Consider the following 18,504-nt stretch of genomic DNA (forward strand, 5'->3'; position numbering starts at 1 on the left):
TTTTTGTTATGATTCACATTGTCAGTTCAAATTCCTATACAACAGTCATTTAATGCATCTCAAAATCAATTCAACTCCAAAAATACGTAAAAGTAAAATGAATGATATGCATGAAACAAAATTCTTTTTCAAATTGTAAGTTACAAGGTTTTGTTTGATTTTAATCAGTTTATATACATGTACAACTGCATCACATATGTCATAAAAACAAAGACTTTGGTTTCATATGCTGCAGGGAAGGTCATCATTGTCAGGTTTTAAATGTTGAAGTACCAGGTATCATCCTACATTGGTGAAGAAGAATCTATTTTGTATAAATGATGGGCCTGGCCCCCGGGGGCCTTAGGGACAAGGCATAACAGGGGAAATATGATGGGCCTGGCCCCCGGGGGCCTTAGGGACAAGGTATAACAGGGGAAATATGATGGGCCTGGCCCCCGGGGACCTTAGGGACAAGGCATAACAGGGGAAATATGATGGGCCTGGCCCCCGGGGGCCTTAGGGACAAGGCATAACAGGGGAAATATGATGGGCCTGGCCCCCGGGGGCCTTAGGGACAAGGCATAACAGGGGAAATATGATGGGCCTGGCCCCCGGGGGCCTTAGGGACAAGGCATAACAGGGGAAATATGATGGGCCTGGCCCCCGGGGGCCTTAGGGACAAGGCATAACAGGGGAAATATGCACCAAGTTGGTAAAAATCTGTCTTCCTCTCTGGGAATAAAAATCTGTCTTCCTCTAGATCTCTGGGATTAAAAGGATTTGGTCCATATTTGGTCTGAAGCATCCTTTGGTGAAGGGGAATCAATTTTGTATAAATGATGGGTCTGGCCTCCTAGGGGTCTGAGGGGCCCAATGAAGGAAATATAGAAAATTCTTTAAAATCTCCCTTCTTCTGTAGGAATGAAAATATTTCGTCCATAAATGGCCTGAAGTATCCTTTGGTGAAGGGGAACGAACCTTGTATAAACGATACAATCGGTCCCAGCTGTCATCAGGATCATGGTTTTAAACTGGGGATATTTTGGATACAGATATTTGTGATTTAGTTACAAATTAGGGTACGTGATTTGATATTTGTGTTGGTGATACTTGAGGAAGTTAACTCTATCAGAGGGATCTTAATAGTTACACTGAGGGAAAAAATTGTTGCTGGTCCAGGGGGGATAACCCTTATTGTGTTAGCACTCATACTGTGATTAATGTGATGTCTGAAAATTCATCAGAATCTGCATTAGACTGCAATACTAGATCAATGTGCTCCTCTGTAAAACACAGCAGTGTAGCTCTCCTACATATACATGTACAAAGCATTATGGGATAGTCAGTGTAGCTCTCCTACATATACATGTACAAAGCATTATGGGACAGAGTCAGTGTAACTCTCCTACATATACATGTACAAAGCATTATGGGATAGAGTCAGTGTAGTTCTCCTACATATACATGTACAAAGCATTATGGGATAGAGTCAGTGTAGCTCTCCTACATATACATGTACAAAGCATTATGGGATAGAGTCAGTGTACAAAGCATTATGGGATAGAGCAAAGAGCCTGTATGTTGTAACCAGTAACCAGTTCAGACAAACATCCATTAAAAAACTAGCTGGATTTCCGTCATTTCTGAATTTGACAACATGTTATTGTTGGTTGTTAGTATGACAGTAAGAGCCTTACTGATATGATAACATTCCTGTGTACACTTTTCTCTCCGTAGTTTTAATGTAAAGGATCTAAAATATTTCTTTATTTGTTTTAATGTAACTATATAAATGTGTAATGATAAAACATACAAAGCTTTCTTTTACCGTGAATATTACACAAGAGATGTGAAATTTGTTTGCTGAAAATTGGTTGGTTATTATTATTGGTACAATATTAATGAGTTGGAAGAAAACCACAATATCTCCTTAATTACAGTCATTACAGTGGAACATTTTTTTAAGCAATGTCAGCTATTTTTTTTTATTACATTTTTACCAGTGAAATATCAAAAATTATTCATTCTATAAAAGTGATATTTTTCACTAGTGAAAAAAATATCATATTGAAAAATATCACTTTTGCTGATTTGACCAATCAAATTAATGATTAGAAAATACCAAAATAATTGACCAATCAGAAAGCCCGACATATATGTCAGCACCTGGACAGGGGGAACTACTTTTTTTGTTTACAAATTATCGCTGTAGGCCTAGTTAGCATACGGGGTAGGTTTTTCGTTGATAAAAAATGTAATAAACAGAATAGCTGCGCACTCGTGAAAAATATCAAAATATTAGCCCCACTCGTGAAATATATTTGGTATTACTGAAGACACTGTTAGATATCCTCTCTATATTCTTGTATTCACCTTGAGATACGTTTCCCTGTAAACTGAGTATACATTTTCCACATGAAGAATTGAGTATTGTAGATCCTACGACTTCAGGAATGTACAACACAACTATGAATATGGACACATTTGTGTATGTTTTTCTAAGTTATCATATTTGAAAGAGGTCTTAATGGATCTCACACAAATATATTCATGTTAATCATGGTGGTTCAGTTATTACAATTACCTGGCCTGGATTTCTCTAACTTCAGTGTTATACTAGCTTTCTGTGTTCTGAACATTATTCAGAGACATCAATGACTGAGAGATATTGATTAAATAATTGTTGTGTTTTTAGGTCATCTGACCAGAAAGGTCATGACCTAGCTATAGCCATCGTGTTTCATCTTTTGTCGTGCGCCATGTGTTAACTTTTCTTAAAATGCTCCCTTAATACCTTAACAGATTACAACCAGATTTGATCTGGAACATCATTGGGAGAATGAAGTCAAAATTTATATCAATGAAGCTGGTTCTACTCAAGGGACAGAGGAGCGAAGCCCCAAAAGGGAAACTTAGCTGAAATTTTGCTTTAAAATGCTACTCCTCCTTAATGCCTGAACGAAATTTGATCTGAAACATCACTGGTTGAGGACAGACATTTTTAGCCCACCATCATCATTCAAATCGCCCTGCGTCCGTGGTCCGTCGTCCGTCCGTCCCTCCGTCCGTCCCTCCGTCCCTCCGTCCGTCCCTCCGTAAACAATTCTTGTTATCGCTAATCCTCAGAGAGTACTGAAGGGATCTTTCCCAAATTTCATATGTGGGTTCCCCTTGGTGCCTAGTTATGCATATTGCATTTTGAGACCAATCGGAAAACAACATGGCCGACAGGCAGCCATCTTGGATTTTGACAATTGAAGTTTGTTATCGCTATTTCTGAGAAAGTGCTGAAGGGATCTTTCTCAAATTTCATATGTAGGCTTCCCTTGGTGCCTAGTTATGCATATTGCATTTTGAGACCAATCGGAAAACAACATGGCCGACAGGCAGCCATCTTGGATTTTGATAATTGAAGTTTGTTATCGCTATTTCTGAGAAAGTACTGAAGGGATCTTTCTCAAATTTCATATGTAGGCTTCCCTTGGTGCCTAGTTATGCATATTGCATTTTGAGACCAATCGGAAAACAACATGGCCGACAGGCAGCCATCTTGGATTTTGACAATTGAAGTTTGTTATCGCTATTTCTGAGAAAGTGCTGAAGGGATCTTTCTCAAATTTCATATGTAGGCTTCCCTTGGTGCCTAGTTATGCATATTGCATTTTGAGACCAATCGGAAAACAACATGGCCGACAGGCAGCCATCTTGGATTTTGATAATTGAAGTTTGTTATCGCTATTTCTGAGAAAGTACTGAAGGGATCTTTCTCAAATTTCATATGTAGGCTTCCCTTGGTGCCTAGTTATGCATATTGCATTTTGAGACCAATCGGAAAACAACATGGCTGACAGGCAGCCATCTTGGATTTTGATAATTGAAGTTTGTTATCGCTATTTCTGAGAAAGTACTGAAGGGATCTTTCTCAAATTTCATATGTAGACTCCCCTTGGTGCCTCGTTATGCATATTGCATTTTGAGACCAATCGGAAAACAACATGGCCGACAGGCAGCCATCTTGGATTTTGATAATTGAAGTTTATTATCGCTATTTCTGAGAAAGTACTGAAGGGATCTTTCTTAAATTTCATATGTAGGTTCCCCTTGGTGCCTAGTTATGCATATTGCATTTTGAGACCAATCGGAAAACAACATGGCCGACAGGCAGCCATCTTGGATTTTGACAATTGAAGTTTGTTATCGCTATTTCTGAGAAAGTACTGAAGGGATCTTTCTCAAATTTCATATGTAGATTCCCCTTGGTGCCTAGTTATGCATATTGCATTTTGAGACCAATCGGAAAACAACATGGCCGACAGGCAGCCATCTTGGATTTTGACAATTGAAGTTTGTTATCGCTATTTCTGAGAAAGTACTGAAGGGATCTTTCTCAAATTTCATATGTAGATTCCCCTTGGTGCCTAGTTATGCATATTGCATTTTGAGACCAATCGGAAAACAACATGGCCGACAGGCAGCCATCTTGGATTTTGACAATTGAAGTTTGTTATCGCTATTTCTCAGAAACTTATGAAGGGATCTTTCTGAAATTTCATATAAAGGTTCCTCTTGGTGCCTAGTTATGCATATTGCGTTTTGAGACCAATTAGAAAACAACATGGCCGACAGGCAGCCATCTTGGATTTTGACAATTGAAGTTTGTTATCGCTATTTCTCAGATACTGATGAAGGGATCTTTCTGAAATTTCATATGTAGGTTTCCCTCGGTGCCTAGTTATGCATATTGCATTTTGAGACTAATCTGAAAACAACATGGCCGACAGGCAGCCATCTTGAATTTTGACAATTAAAGTTTGTTATCACTATTTCTCAGAAAGTACTGAAGGGATCTTTCTGAAATTTCATATGTAGGTTCCCCTCTGTGCCTAGTTATGCGTATTGCATTTTGAGACTATTCGGAAAACAACATGGCCGACAGGCAGCCATCTTGGATTTTGACAATTAAAGTTTGTTATCACTATTTCTCAGAAAGTACTGAAGGGATCTTTCTGAAATTTCATATGTAGGTTCCCCTCTGTGCCTAGTTATGCGTATTGCATTTTGAGACTATTCGGAAAACAACATGGCCGACAGGCAGTCATCTTGGATTTTGACAATTGAAGTTTGTTATCGCTATTTCTCAGAAAGTACTGAAGGGATCTTTCTCAAATTTCATATGTAGGTTTCCCTCAGTGCGTAGTTATGCCTATTGCATTTTGAGACCAATCAAAAAACAACATGGCCGACAGGCAGCCATCTTGGATTTTGACAATTGAAGATTGTTATCGCTATTTATCAGAAATTGCTGAAAGGATCTTTCTGAATTTCATTTGTAGGTTGCCCTCTGTGTCTAGTTATACATATTGGATTTTGAGACCAGTCAGAAAACAACCTGGCTGACAGGCAGCCATCTTGTATTTTGAAAATTGAAGTTTGTTATCGCTATTGTACAGAAGGTACTGAAGGGATCTTTCTCAAATTTCATATGTAGGTTCTCCTTGGTCCCTGGTATTGCATTTTGGGACCAATCGGAAAACAACATGGCCGACAGACAGCCATTATCGCTAAATCTTAAATTTTATATATAGGTTCCCCTTGTTTGAAAAGTACTAGATCTAGAGGGCTGTTTCTGAATTTACACAGATTAGTAAGACTTAGAAGAAGGGAAAATTAGAGAAAAGATCAATCTGACATGGAACCTATAAAGATCATTCAATGGTGGGCGCCAAGATCCCTCTGGGATCTCTTGTATATAAATGAAGCTGGTTTGATCCCTTGGGATGGAGGGGTGTGTCCCTGGGTTTGTCAGATGACCTTTTCAGCTCATGGGCCTTTTTGTTAAGCTCACCTTTAGAACCAAGATTGTATAAATGGTAAGCCAGAAGGGCATTGCCAAACACGAAATATGTGGAATATTGGTTAAAATCCTTCTACATCTATAGGATGTAAGGGTTTGATTTGGTCCATACTTTTTGTGAAAAGTATGCCCCCCTCCCCTTTCTCAATCCCTCTTCATTTTACAAATGATGCCCCTCCCGACCAAGGGCAAGGGCCTGAGGACTGAGGGGTGAGTCCCAATAGGGTAAATATAGCAAATTCTGTAAAAATGTAGAGTGCATCCCCATATATACTGCCATATCGTGGTGAGTGATACAGGCCCTCTGGGCCTCTTGTTTAAAGATAAAAACCTGTAATTATAAGAGTTAACTTCAATGATGCAAGATCAGTACTGTTGGCAGTGAAGGGAGTTGTTTTCAATCAATCAAGGCTCTTCATTGATATTGATTGCTTTTCTCAAGTGGGTATTTCTTGCAAATTCTAGCATGCGAGCATGTGAATGGAGGTAGCTTACAGTTGATGTTAATGGCATCTTGAGCTTATAAGGTTCCACTGGATTTCTGTTGGCACATCCTTCTAACTGTTGTGATTTTCAGTGAGCTGTCAGGCCTTATATTGTGTTTACATTTGACAAATAAATTGAGATTTTATAGTCATTTATCAGAATATCTTAAACTTTAAAAGCAATCCCAATCAGACATACAGAAAGTGTGAATTTTCATCATCTTTGTAGATCACACTTTTACAGCTATCATAATTATCATCAGAAATTTTTAAAAATTGATATAATGATATAGAAGTTTTCCAATTATCATTTAATAAACTAAGTACATATTCCTCTTTGATGTATCAATGGCAGACAGCAGCCCCATATCTCGTTACCTAAACCAGTCCCATATCTCATTACCTAAACCAGCCCCATATCTCATTACCTAAACCAGCCCCATATCTCGTTACCTAAACCAGCCCCATATCTCATTACCTAAACCAGCCCCATATCTCGTTACCTAACCCAGCCCCATATCTCGTTACCTAAACCAGCCCCATATCTCATTACCTAAACCAGCCCCATATCTCATTACCTAAACCAGCCCCATATCTCATTACCTAAACCAGTCCCATATCTCATTACCTAAACCAGCCCCATATCTCGTTACCTAAACCAGCCCCATATCTCATTACCTAAACCAGCCCCATATCTTGTTACCTAAACCAGCCCCATATCTCACTACCTAAACCAGCCCCATATCTCGTTACCTAAACCAGCTCCATACCTCATTACCTAAACCAGCCCCATATCTCGTTACCTAAACCAGCCCCATATCTCGTTACCTAAACCAGCCCCATATCTAGTTACCTAAACCAGCCCCATATCTCGTTACCTAAACCAGCCCCATATCTCGATACCTAAACCAGCCCCATATCTCATTACCTAAACCAGCCCCATATCTCATTACCTAAACCAGCCCCATATCTCATTACCTAAACCAGCCCCATATCTCGTTACCTAAACCAGCCCCATATCTCATTACCTAAACCAGCCCCATATCTCGTTACCTAAACCAGCCCCATATCTCACTACCTAAACCAGCCCCATATCTCATTACCTAAACCAGCCCCATATCTCGTTACCTAAACCAGCCCCATATCTCACTACCTAAACCAGCCCCATATCTCATTACCTAAACCAGCCCCATATCTCACTACCTAAACCAGCCCCATATCTCATTACCTAAACCAGCCCCATATCTCATTACCTAAACCAGCCCCATATCTCGTTACCTAAACCAGCCCCATATCTAGTTACCTAAACCAGCCCCATATCTCGTTACCTAAACCAGCCCCATATCTCGATACCTAAACCAGCCCCATATCTCATTACCTAAACCAGCCCCATATCTCGATACCTAAACCAGCCCCATATCTAGTTACCTAAACCAGCCCCATATCTCGTTACCTAAACCAGCCCCATATCTCGTTACCTAAACCAGCCCCATATCTCATTACCTAAACCAGCCCCATATCTCATTACCTAAACCAGCCCCATATCTCATTACCTAAACCAGCCCCATATCTCACTACCTAAACCAGCCCCATATCTCATTACCTAAACCAGCCCCATATCTCGTTACCTAAACCAGCCCCATATCTCATTACCTAAACCAGCCCCATATCTCACTACCTAAACCAGCCCCATATCTCACTACCTAAACCAGCCCCATATCTCATTACCTAAACCAGCCCCATATCTCGTTACCTAAACCAGCCCCATATCTCACTACCTAAACCAGCCCCATATCTCATTACCTAAACCAGCCCCATATCTCATTACCTAAACCAGCCCCATATCTCGCTACCTAAACCAGCCCCATATCTCACTACCTAAACCAGCCCCATATCTCACTACCTAAACCAGCCCCATATCTCATTAGCTAAACCAGCCCCATATCTCATTACCTAAACCAGCCCCATATCTCGTTACCTAAACCAGCCCCATATCTCATTACCTAAACCAGCCCCATATCTCGTTACCTAAACCAGCCCCATATCTCGTTACCTAAACCAGCCCCATATCTCGTTACCTAAACCAGCCCCATATCTCACTACCTAAACCAGCCCCATATCTCGTTACCTAAACCAGCCCCATATCTCATTACCTAAACCAGCCCCATATCTCATTACCTAAACCAGCCCCATATCTCATTACCTAAACCAGCCCCATATCTCATTACCTAAACCAGCCCCATATCTCATTACCTAAACCAGCCCCATATCTCGTTACCTTAAACCAGATTTTAATTTATCAGATCAGGAAACTTAAACTTCACAATTTTATGAGACTGGAAATCTGGTTGGCTTTTCCCCTTAACTTCAAAGATACATTTGACCAGGAAAAGTGGCTGGTAAGCATAACTCGGGAGTTATGAACTTACAAGATAAATGAAAATATTTCGGGTGTTTTTAAGTAACTGTATCATGTGTAATATCTTTGATGTGTGTTTGGTGCTAGGAAAATACAGGCCACAGAAACAAAGGAGCTCATCTTGTAAAATTTACTTATTTCACAACAATCGTGAAACAAGTTATTTTTATCAATCTTGTTGGCCCGGATGGAAGCAAAGAATTGTGATTAAGGGTCTGACTTTGGTAGGAGTACCCGGAGAAACCCATGTGGTAAGGACAGAAGCCCCAAACCTGTTTCTCGTCCAAATAGGGAATCAAACCCTGGCCCAACTGGTCCTAATTGGCATGCTGCTAGGTGTCACAGTGACCTTCACCTGTGAATCAATAAACTATCAATTTCCAGATATTGTGTGAGTTGTCTCCCCTGTGCCACAAAAAAAAATTGTTTTGTCTGTACATGTCTGTATAAATATTTCTAGACCTTGAAAGTATTTTTCTAACTGTTGATTGATGTAAACAGTTTTCCAGACAGTTTTTACCCAAATAATTGTGCAGATAGAAAATGAGTTTTGTTCTAATTATCACTTTTGTGATACTAAGGAAACAAAATAGGTGATTAATACAACACAATGCTGATTAGATCGACAATCGTACAATCAGCTTATATTATCACTGTGGTAACCAGGGATTTAAATTTACTGCTGAAATAAAAACAATGGTTGTCTGCTCTGCTTAATGCTGGCAAAATGGTTAAATGTAGCTGGCAAAGACACATTTGTCAAAAATGTTCAAATAAAAATGATTTTATTGTTTGTGCTTTTAAAAGTGAGACAATATTGTTGTAGAAACTACAGATGTCCATCCTAGCCCCGCTTCAGGAGTTGTCCAACATACTACAGGCAGACATCAGACAGAGGCAGCTGGAGTGTGTTCTACAGATCTTACACAACAACGGGGACACGCTTCTCCATGGCTGGCCCCTAATGTTAGGGGTCATTGGGGCAGTCAACAACAACCAGGGGTAAGTCAGGGTCACATGGGGCAGTCAACACTAACCAGGGGTAAGTCAGGGTCACATGGGGCCGTCAACAATAACCAGGGGTCAGTCAGAGTCACATGGGGCTGTCAACAATAACCAGGGGTAAGTCAGGTTCACATGGAGCTGTCAACAATAACCAGGGGTCAGTCAGGGCCACATGGGGCTGTCAACAATAACCAGGGGTCAGTCAGGGTCACATGGGGCTGTCAACAATAACCAGGGGTAAGTCAGGGTCACATGGGGCTGTCAACAACAACCAGGGGTCAGTCAGGGCCACATGGAGCTGTCAACAATAACCAGGGGTCAGTCAGGGTCACATGGGGCTGTCAACAACAACAAGGGGTCAGTCAGGGCCACATGGGGCTGTCAACAACAACCAGGGGTCAGTCAGGGTCATATGGGGCTGTCAACAACAACCAGGGGTCAGTCAGGGCCACACACCATGCTTAATACACAGATTACCACACACCATACTTAATTAATACACAGATTACTATACACCATACTTAATACACATATTATCACACACCATTCTTAATACACATATTACCACACACCATGCTTAATACACATATTATCACACACCATTCTTAATACACATATTACTATACACCATACTTAATACACATATTACCACACACCATGCTTAATACACATATTACCACACACCATGCTTAATACACATATTATCACACACCATACTTAATACACAGATTACCACACACCATACTTAATACACAGATTACCACACACCATACTTAATACACAGATTACCACACACCATACTTAATACACAGATTACCACACACCATGGTTAATACACAGATTACCACACACCATACTTAATACACAGATTACCACACACCATACTTAATACACATATTACTATACACCATACTTAATACACATATTACCACACACCATACTTAATACACATATTATCACACACCATACTTAATACACAGATTACCACACACCATACTTAATACACAGATTACCACACACCATACTTAATAGACAGATTACCACACACCATACTTAATACACAGATTATCACACACCATACTTAATACACAGATTAATTACTATACACCATACTTTATACACAGATTATCACACACCATACTTAATACAGATTACCATACACCATGCTTAATACACAGATTACCACACACCATACTTAATACACAGATTACCACACACCATACTTAATACACATATTACCACGCACCATACTTAATACACAGATTACCACACACCATGCTTAATACACATATTATCACACACCATACTTAATACACATATTATCACACACCATACTTAATACACAGATTACCACACACCATGCTTAATACACATATTATCACACACCATGCTTAATACACATATTATCACACACCATACTTAATACACAGATTACCACACACCATGGTTAATACACATATTATCACACACCATACTTAATACACAGATTACCACACACCATACTTAATACACAGATTACCACACACCATACTTAATACACAGATTACCACACACCATGGTTAATACACAGATTACCACACACCATACTTAATACACAGATTAATTACTATACACCATACTTAATACACAGATTATCACTCACCATACTTAATACACAGATTACCACACACCATACTTAATACACAGATTACCACACACCATACTTAATACACAGATTACCACACACCATACTTTATACACAAATTACCACACACCATACTTAATACACAGATTACCACACACCATACTTAATACACATATTATCACACACCATACTTAATACACAGATTACCACACACCATACTTAATACACATATTACCACACACCATACTTAATACACAGATTACTACACACCATACTTAATACACATATTACCACACACCATACTTAATACACAGATTACCACACACCATGCTTAATACACATATTACCACACACCATGCTTAATACACAGATTACCACACACCATACTTAATACACAGATTAATTACTATACACCATACTTAATACTGAACATAACTTCTCAAAAATATTTCTGTATGAATTTGGACACAACGAACTCAACACAGCTTGATCGCTATTATGATTTACCAAGTTATGGCACTTCATCCTTTTACTGCTTTAAACATTGATTACAACACCTGAACCTATAACATATCCTAAGTGTATATTAAACATTGATTACAACACCTGAACCTATAACATATCCTAAGTGTATATTTTACTGCTAAGTTTCGGTGTATATTACTTTATCATTAACATTAGTGTCATTTCACAAACTTATCAAAATGAACACATTGATAATCTTATTTTCAGTGAACTCAAACTTTTCCTTATGATCTTATTTTTGACAAGCTCTTACAAACTTTTCCTTACGATCTTGTTTTTAGCACGCCTTACAAACTTATCACTATGAACTTGTTTTTAACAAGCTCTTACAAACCTTTCACTATGATCTTGTTTTTAACACGCCTTACAAACTTATCACTATGTCTTGTTTTTAGTGAGAAGCTCATACAGACAAGCTCTTACAAACTTATCACTATGTCTTGTTTTTAGTGAGAAGCTCATACAGACAGCCTTTCAGAGCCTACAGCTGGTTGTTACTGATTTCCTTCCCATCATTCCATGTATGTACCTTCAAGTCTGTGTGGAAGTTGCTGCCAAATTTGGGCTGCAGAATCAAGAACTTAACATAAGTCTAACGGCCATAGGTTTACTGGTAAGTACAGGACAAAATCTGTCTGTTATAGAACCTGTCTTACAGTCGTAGACAGGACAAAATCTGTCTGCTATAGAACCTGTCTAACAGTCATAGACAAGACAAAATCTGTCTGTTATAGAACCTGTCTAACAGTCATAGACAAGACAAAATCTGTCTGTTATAGAACCTGTCTTACAGTCGTAGACAAGACAAAATCTGTCTGTTATAGAACCTGTTTTACAGTCGTAGACAGGACAAAATCTGTCTGCTATAGAACCTGTCTAACAGTCATAGACAAGACAAAATCTGTCTGTTATAGAACCTGTCTAACAGTCATAGACAAGACAAAATCTGTCTGTTATAGAACCTGTCTTACAGTCGTAGACAAGACAAAATCTGTCTGTTATAGAACCTGTCTAACAGTCGTAGACAGGACAAAATCTGTCTGTTATAGAACCTGTCTAACAGTCGTAGACAAGACAAAATCTGTCTGTTATAGAACCTGTCTAACAGTCGTAGACAGGACAAAATCTGTCTGTTATAGAACCTGTCTAACAGTCATAGACAAGACAAAATCTGTCTGCTATAGAACCTGTCTAACAGTCGTAGACAAGACAAAATCTGTCTGTTATAGAACCTGTCTAACAGTCATAGACAAGACAAAATCTGTCTGTAATAGAACCTGTCTTACAGTCGTAGGTTACTGGTATGTACAGGACAAAATCTGTCTGCTATAGAACCTGTCTAACAGTCGTAGACAGGACAAAATCTGTCTGCTATAGAACCTGTCTAACAGTCGTAGACAAGACAAAATCTGTCTGTTATAGAACCTGTCTAACAGTCGTAGACAGGACAAAATCTGTCTGTTATAGAACCTGTCTAACAGTCGTAGACAAGACAAAATCTGTCTGTTATAGAACCTGTCTAACAGTCGTAGGTTACTGGTATGTACAGGACAAAATCTGTCTGCTATAGAAACTGTCTAAAAGTCGTAGATTTACTTTCAAATACAGGACAAAATCTGTCTGCTGTAGAACCTGTCTGAAGTTGTCACCTGATTATTTATTACTATCATATTATATTTTGATGATCTCAGCCTCTAAATTTTGTGTTGCTCCTTTTTTGCAGTGGAATGTTGCGGACTTTTTCTACCAGAACCGCCAACGGATTCACACTGACCTGGACAAGGACATGACTGATACGGAGAAGAAGAGGCTGGGCATGCCTGCATTCGATGCATTGTGGATGTGTCTGTTTATGAAGTTAGGTCAGCTTTGTGTGGACGAGCGACCTGCAGTGAGGAAAAGTGCAGGACAGACCCTCTTCTCCACAATATCTGCCCATGGAGGTCTGCTTCACAAGGAAACTTGGAAACGTGTTCTCTGGCAGGTACTGGACATATCGCAACACAGGTTTTAATTTACTCAGAAATGTAGATTGTGGTATATATACCATTGATTCATATACCATTGATTCACACAGGAATGTAGATTGTGGTTTATATACCATTGATTCACTCAGAAATGTAGATTGTGGTATATATACCATTGATTCACTCAGAAATATAGATTGTGGTATATATACCATTGATTCACTCAGAAATGTAGATTGTGGTATATATACCATTGATTCACTCAGAAATATAGATTGTGGTATATATACCATTGATTCACTCAGAAATGTAGATTGTGGTTTATATACCATTGATTCACACAGGAATATAGATTGTGGTATATATACCATTGATTCCCTCGAAATATAGATTGTGGTTTATATACCATTGATTCACACAGGAATGTAGATTGTGGTATATATACCATTGATTCACACAGGAATGTAGATTGTGGTTTATATACCATTGATTCACACAGGAATGTAGATTGTGGTTTATAAACCATTGATTCACACAGGAATGTAGATTTTGGTTTGTATAACATTGATTCACACAGGAATGTAGATTGTGGGTCGTAAGAGCTGGAACATGAGTCTCATAATTAGGAGTTCTCATGAGTTTTGCACTTTATATAAGGTTATACAGGTGGCCATCTTGGATTTTGACAATTGAAGTTTGTTCTCAGAATGTACTGAAGGGAGTTTTTTAAATTTGATAAGTAGGTTTCCCTTGGTCCCTAGTTGTGAATATTATAGTTTGGGACCGATCAGAGAACAACATGTTCGACAAGTGGCCATCTTGTATTTTGACAATTGAAGTTTGTTACTGCTAGTTCTCAAATTCAAGTCCTAAATGGCTATCATGGATCTTTCTCAAATTTGAATGTAGATGTTGCCCTTGATCCTTAGTTGTGCATGCAAATCTGATTGAAGGAACTAAATGGATTACAAAGAGTATGGCCATCTTGGATTTTGACAATTGCAGGTTGTTTTTTTTTTGAAGCACAGTGTAATTATGTTTGAGCTTTGTTTTAGGCCAATAATACATTGTAATGGTATACCGTTCCTTTAAAGTGTATCATTGACCACCATAGGTGTTGTTCCCGTTACTGGAGAAGGTCCAGAAACTGTCCAGCACCGCATCCAGTGTGAAAGATGAGGCTGCCACCGGTAACATCCTGATCCATCACTCTCGTGACACCGCTGAGAAACAGTGGGCGGAAACCAGAGTCCTCACATTGGCTGGGGTGGCCAGGACTTTCAACTCCAAACGCAAAACCCTCCAAACTATAGGTATGTACCACTGATTACCCAAACTATAGGTGTGTACCACTGATTACCCAAACTATAGGTGTGTACCACTGATTACCCAAACTATAGGTGTGTACCACTGATTACCCAAACTATAGGTCTGTACCACTGATTACCCAAACTATAGACTGTACCACTGAATACCCAAACTATAGGTCTGTACCACTGATTACCCAAACTATAGGTGTGTACCACTGATTACCCAAACTATAGACTGTACCACTGATTACCCAAACTATAGGTCTGTACCACTGATTACTCAAACTATAGGTCTGTACCACTGATTACCCAAACTATAGGTCTGTACCACTGATTACCCAAACTATAGACTGTACCACTGATTACCCAAACTATAGGTGTGTACCACTGATTACCCAAACTATAGGTGTGTACCACTGATTACCCAAACTATAGGTGTGTACCACTGATTACCCAAACTATAGGTCTGTACCACTGAATACCCAAACTATAGGTCTGTACCACTGATTACCCAAACTATAGGTGTGTACCACTGATTACCCAAACTATAGGTGTGTACCACTGATTACCCAAACTATAGGTGTGTACCACTGATTACCCAAACTATAGGTGTGTACCACTGATTACCCAAACTATAGGTGTGTACCACTGATTACCCAAACTATAGGTCTGTACCACTGATTACCCAAACTATAGGTCTGTACCACTGATTACCCAAACTATAGGTCTGTACCACTGATTACCCAAACTATAGGACTGTACCACTGATTACCCAAACTATAGGTGTTTACCACTGATTACCCAAACTATAAACTGTACCACTGATTACCCAAACTATAGACTGTACTACTGATTACCCAAACTATAGGTGTGTACCACTGATTACCCAAACTATAGGACTGTACCACTGATTACCCAAACTATAGACTGTACTACTGATTACCCAAACTATAGGTGTGTACCACTGATTACCCAAACTATAGGTGTGTACCACTGATTACTCAAACTATAGGTGTGTACCACTGATTACCCAAACTATAGGTGTGTACCACTGATCACTCAAACTATAGGTCTGTACCAATGATTACCCAAACTATAGACTGTACTACTGATTACCCAAACTATAGGTGTGTACCACTGATTACCCAAACTATAGGTGTGTACCACTGATTACCCAAACTATAGGTGTGTACCACTGATCACTCAAACTATAGGTCTGTACCAATGATTACCCAAACTATAGGTGTGTACCACTGATCACTCAAACTATAGGTCTGTACCAATGATTACCCAAACTATAGACTGTACTACTGATTACCCAAACTATAGGTGTGTACCACTGATTACCCAAACTATAGGTGTGTACCACTGATTACCCAAACTATAGGTGTGTACCACTGATCACTCAAACTATAGGTCTGTACCAATGATTACCCGAACTATAGACTGTACCACTGATTACCCAAACTATAGACTGTACCACTGATTACCCAAACTATAGGTGTGTACCACTGATCACTCAAACTAGACTGTACCACTGATTACCCAAACTATAGGTGTGTACCACTGATTACCCAAACTATAGGACTGTACCACTGATTACCCAAACTATAGACTGTACCACTGATTACCCAAACTATAGGTGTGTACCACTGATTACCCGAACTATAGGTGTGTACCACTGATTACTCAAACTATAGGTGTGTACCACTGATTACCCAAACTATAGGTGTGTACCACTGATTACCCAAACTATAGGTGTGTACCACTGATCACTCAAACTATAGGTGTGTACCACTGATTACCCAAACTATAGACTGTACCACTGATTACCCAAACTATAGGTGTGTACCACTGATTACCCAAACTATAGGTCTGTACCACTGATTACCCAAACTATAGGTGTGTACCACTGATTACCCAAACTATAGGTCTGTACCACTGATTACCCAAACTATAGGTCTGTACCACTGATTACCCAAACTATAGGTGTGTACCACTGATTACCCCAACTATAGGTTTGTACCACTGATTACCCAAACTCTAGGTCTGTACCACTGATTACCCAAACTATAGGTGTGTACCACTGATTACCCAAACTATAGGTCTGTACCACTGATTACCCAAACTATAGGTCTGTACCACTGATTACCCAAACTCTAGGTTTGTACCACTGATTATCCGAACTATAGGTCTGTACCACAGATTACCCAAACTATAGGTCTGTACCACTGATTACCCAAACTATAGGTGTGTACCACTGATTACCCAAACTAAAGGTGTGTACCACTGATTATCCAAACTATAGGTGTGTACCACTGATTACCCAAACTATAGGTGTGTACCACTGATTACCCAAACTATAGGTCTGTACCACTGATTACCCAAACTATAGCTCTGTACCACTGATTACCCAAACTATAGGTGTTTACCACTGATTACCCAAACTCTAGGTCTGTACCAATGATTACCCAAACTATAGGTGTGTACCAATGATTACCCTGAATATCTGTCTCTGTGTAACACTACACTTTATATCTTCTGTATCTCTACACACACTACGTAGATAATGTAAAAAATAAGTATCTCGGAACAATCCTGGTAAAAATGTTTGGGAAATCTTTTACTAAATTAGAAAATTATTAAGTACATTGGAAGGTCAATATTTAAAGCTGAACTTTTCTTTTATCTAGCTGGAGATTTTCCAAGAGCCTGGTCTCTACTGTTGGAATATATAGAGTTCTCTGCTCTTTGTCTCAATGCTGAAGTGTCTCTGGCAGCACTGAAAAGTTTCCAGGAAATTCTTCAGATAAATCGGGACCCTAGAGACAAGGGGGATGGATCCATAGTGGATGGTCTACCTAGCATGGCCCCTCCAATGGAGGAGATTATAAATAGATCTGAACAAACAAAAGTCCAGGAAGGTGAAGGTCACGTGTCACAAGACATGGACTATGACCCATCACTTTGGACAACAGCCTGGAAAGTATGGCTTAATATAGGAACAAATGCAACGAAACCACCAGAAACAACACACCGACCTGAGAAGGTATATGTGCCATCACAACCGTTTCTCACAGCCTTGATTCAGACATTTCCATCTCTATTTGAACACATCAAAGTACGTTTTGTGGGTGCTGACTTACAAAAACTGTGTACTGTGTTACGGAGAGCGCTGACAGTTCCTGTACACGGTGATGCCTCGCCCTTCATCATTCCATCCTATCCTGATGTGACCATTACTCCCCTACAGGAGGCCACCCTACAGTCCATGGAGGCCCTTATACAGGTAATGTTAGACAGGGGAGAGGCCCTTATACAGGTAACGTTAGA

The 18,504-nt window shown here is 39.4% G+C and overlaps 1 protein-coding gene across 1 annotated transcript in view; it reads left to right on the forward strand.

Moving 5' to 3' along the window:
- Window positions 1-18,504, forward strand: part of LOC117331398 (protein MON2 homolog) — a 620,780-nt gene that overhangs the window by 542,342 nt on the left and 59,934 nt on the right. Inside the window, exons 21-25 of the mRNA XM_033890102.1 lie at window positions 9,567-9,742; window positions 12,345-12,507; window positions 13,618-13,878; window positions 14,976-15,174; window positions 17,865-18,460. Of these exons, the coding sequence (XP_033745993.1) occupies window positions 9,567-9,742; window positions 12,345-12,507; window positions 13,618-13,878; window positions 14,976-15,174; window positions 17,865-18,460 (1,395 nt within the window). The remainder of the gene's footprint in view (window positions 1-9,566; window positions 9,743-12,344; window positions 12,508-13,617; window positions 13,879-14,975; window positions 15,175-17,864; window positions 18,461-18,504) is intronic.

The sequence above is a fragment of the Pecten maximus genome, chromosome 7 (assembly GCF_902652985.1).
Source record: "Pecten maximus chromosome 7, xPecMax1.1, whole genome shotgun sequence".
Classification (NCBI taxonomy): Eukaryota; Metazoa; Mollusca; class Bivalvia; order Pectinida; family Pectinidae; genus Pecten; species Pecten maximus.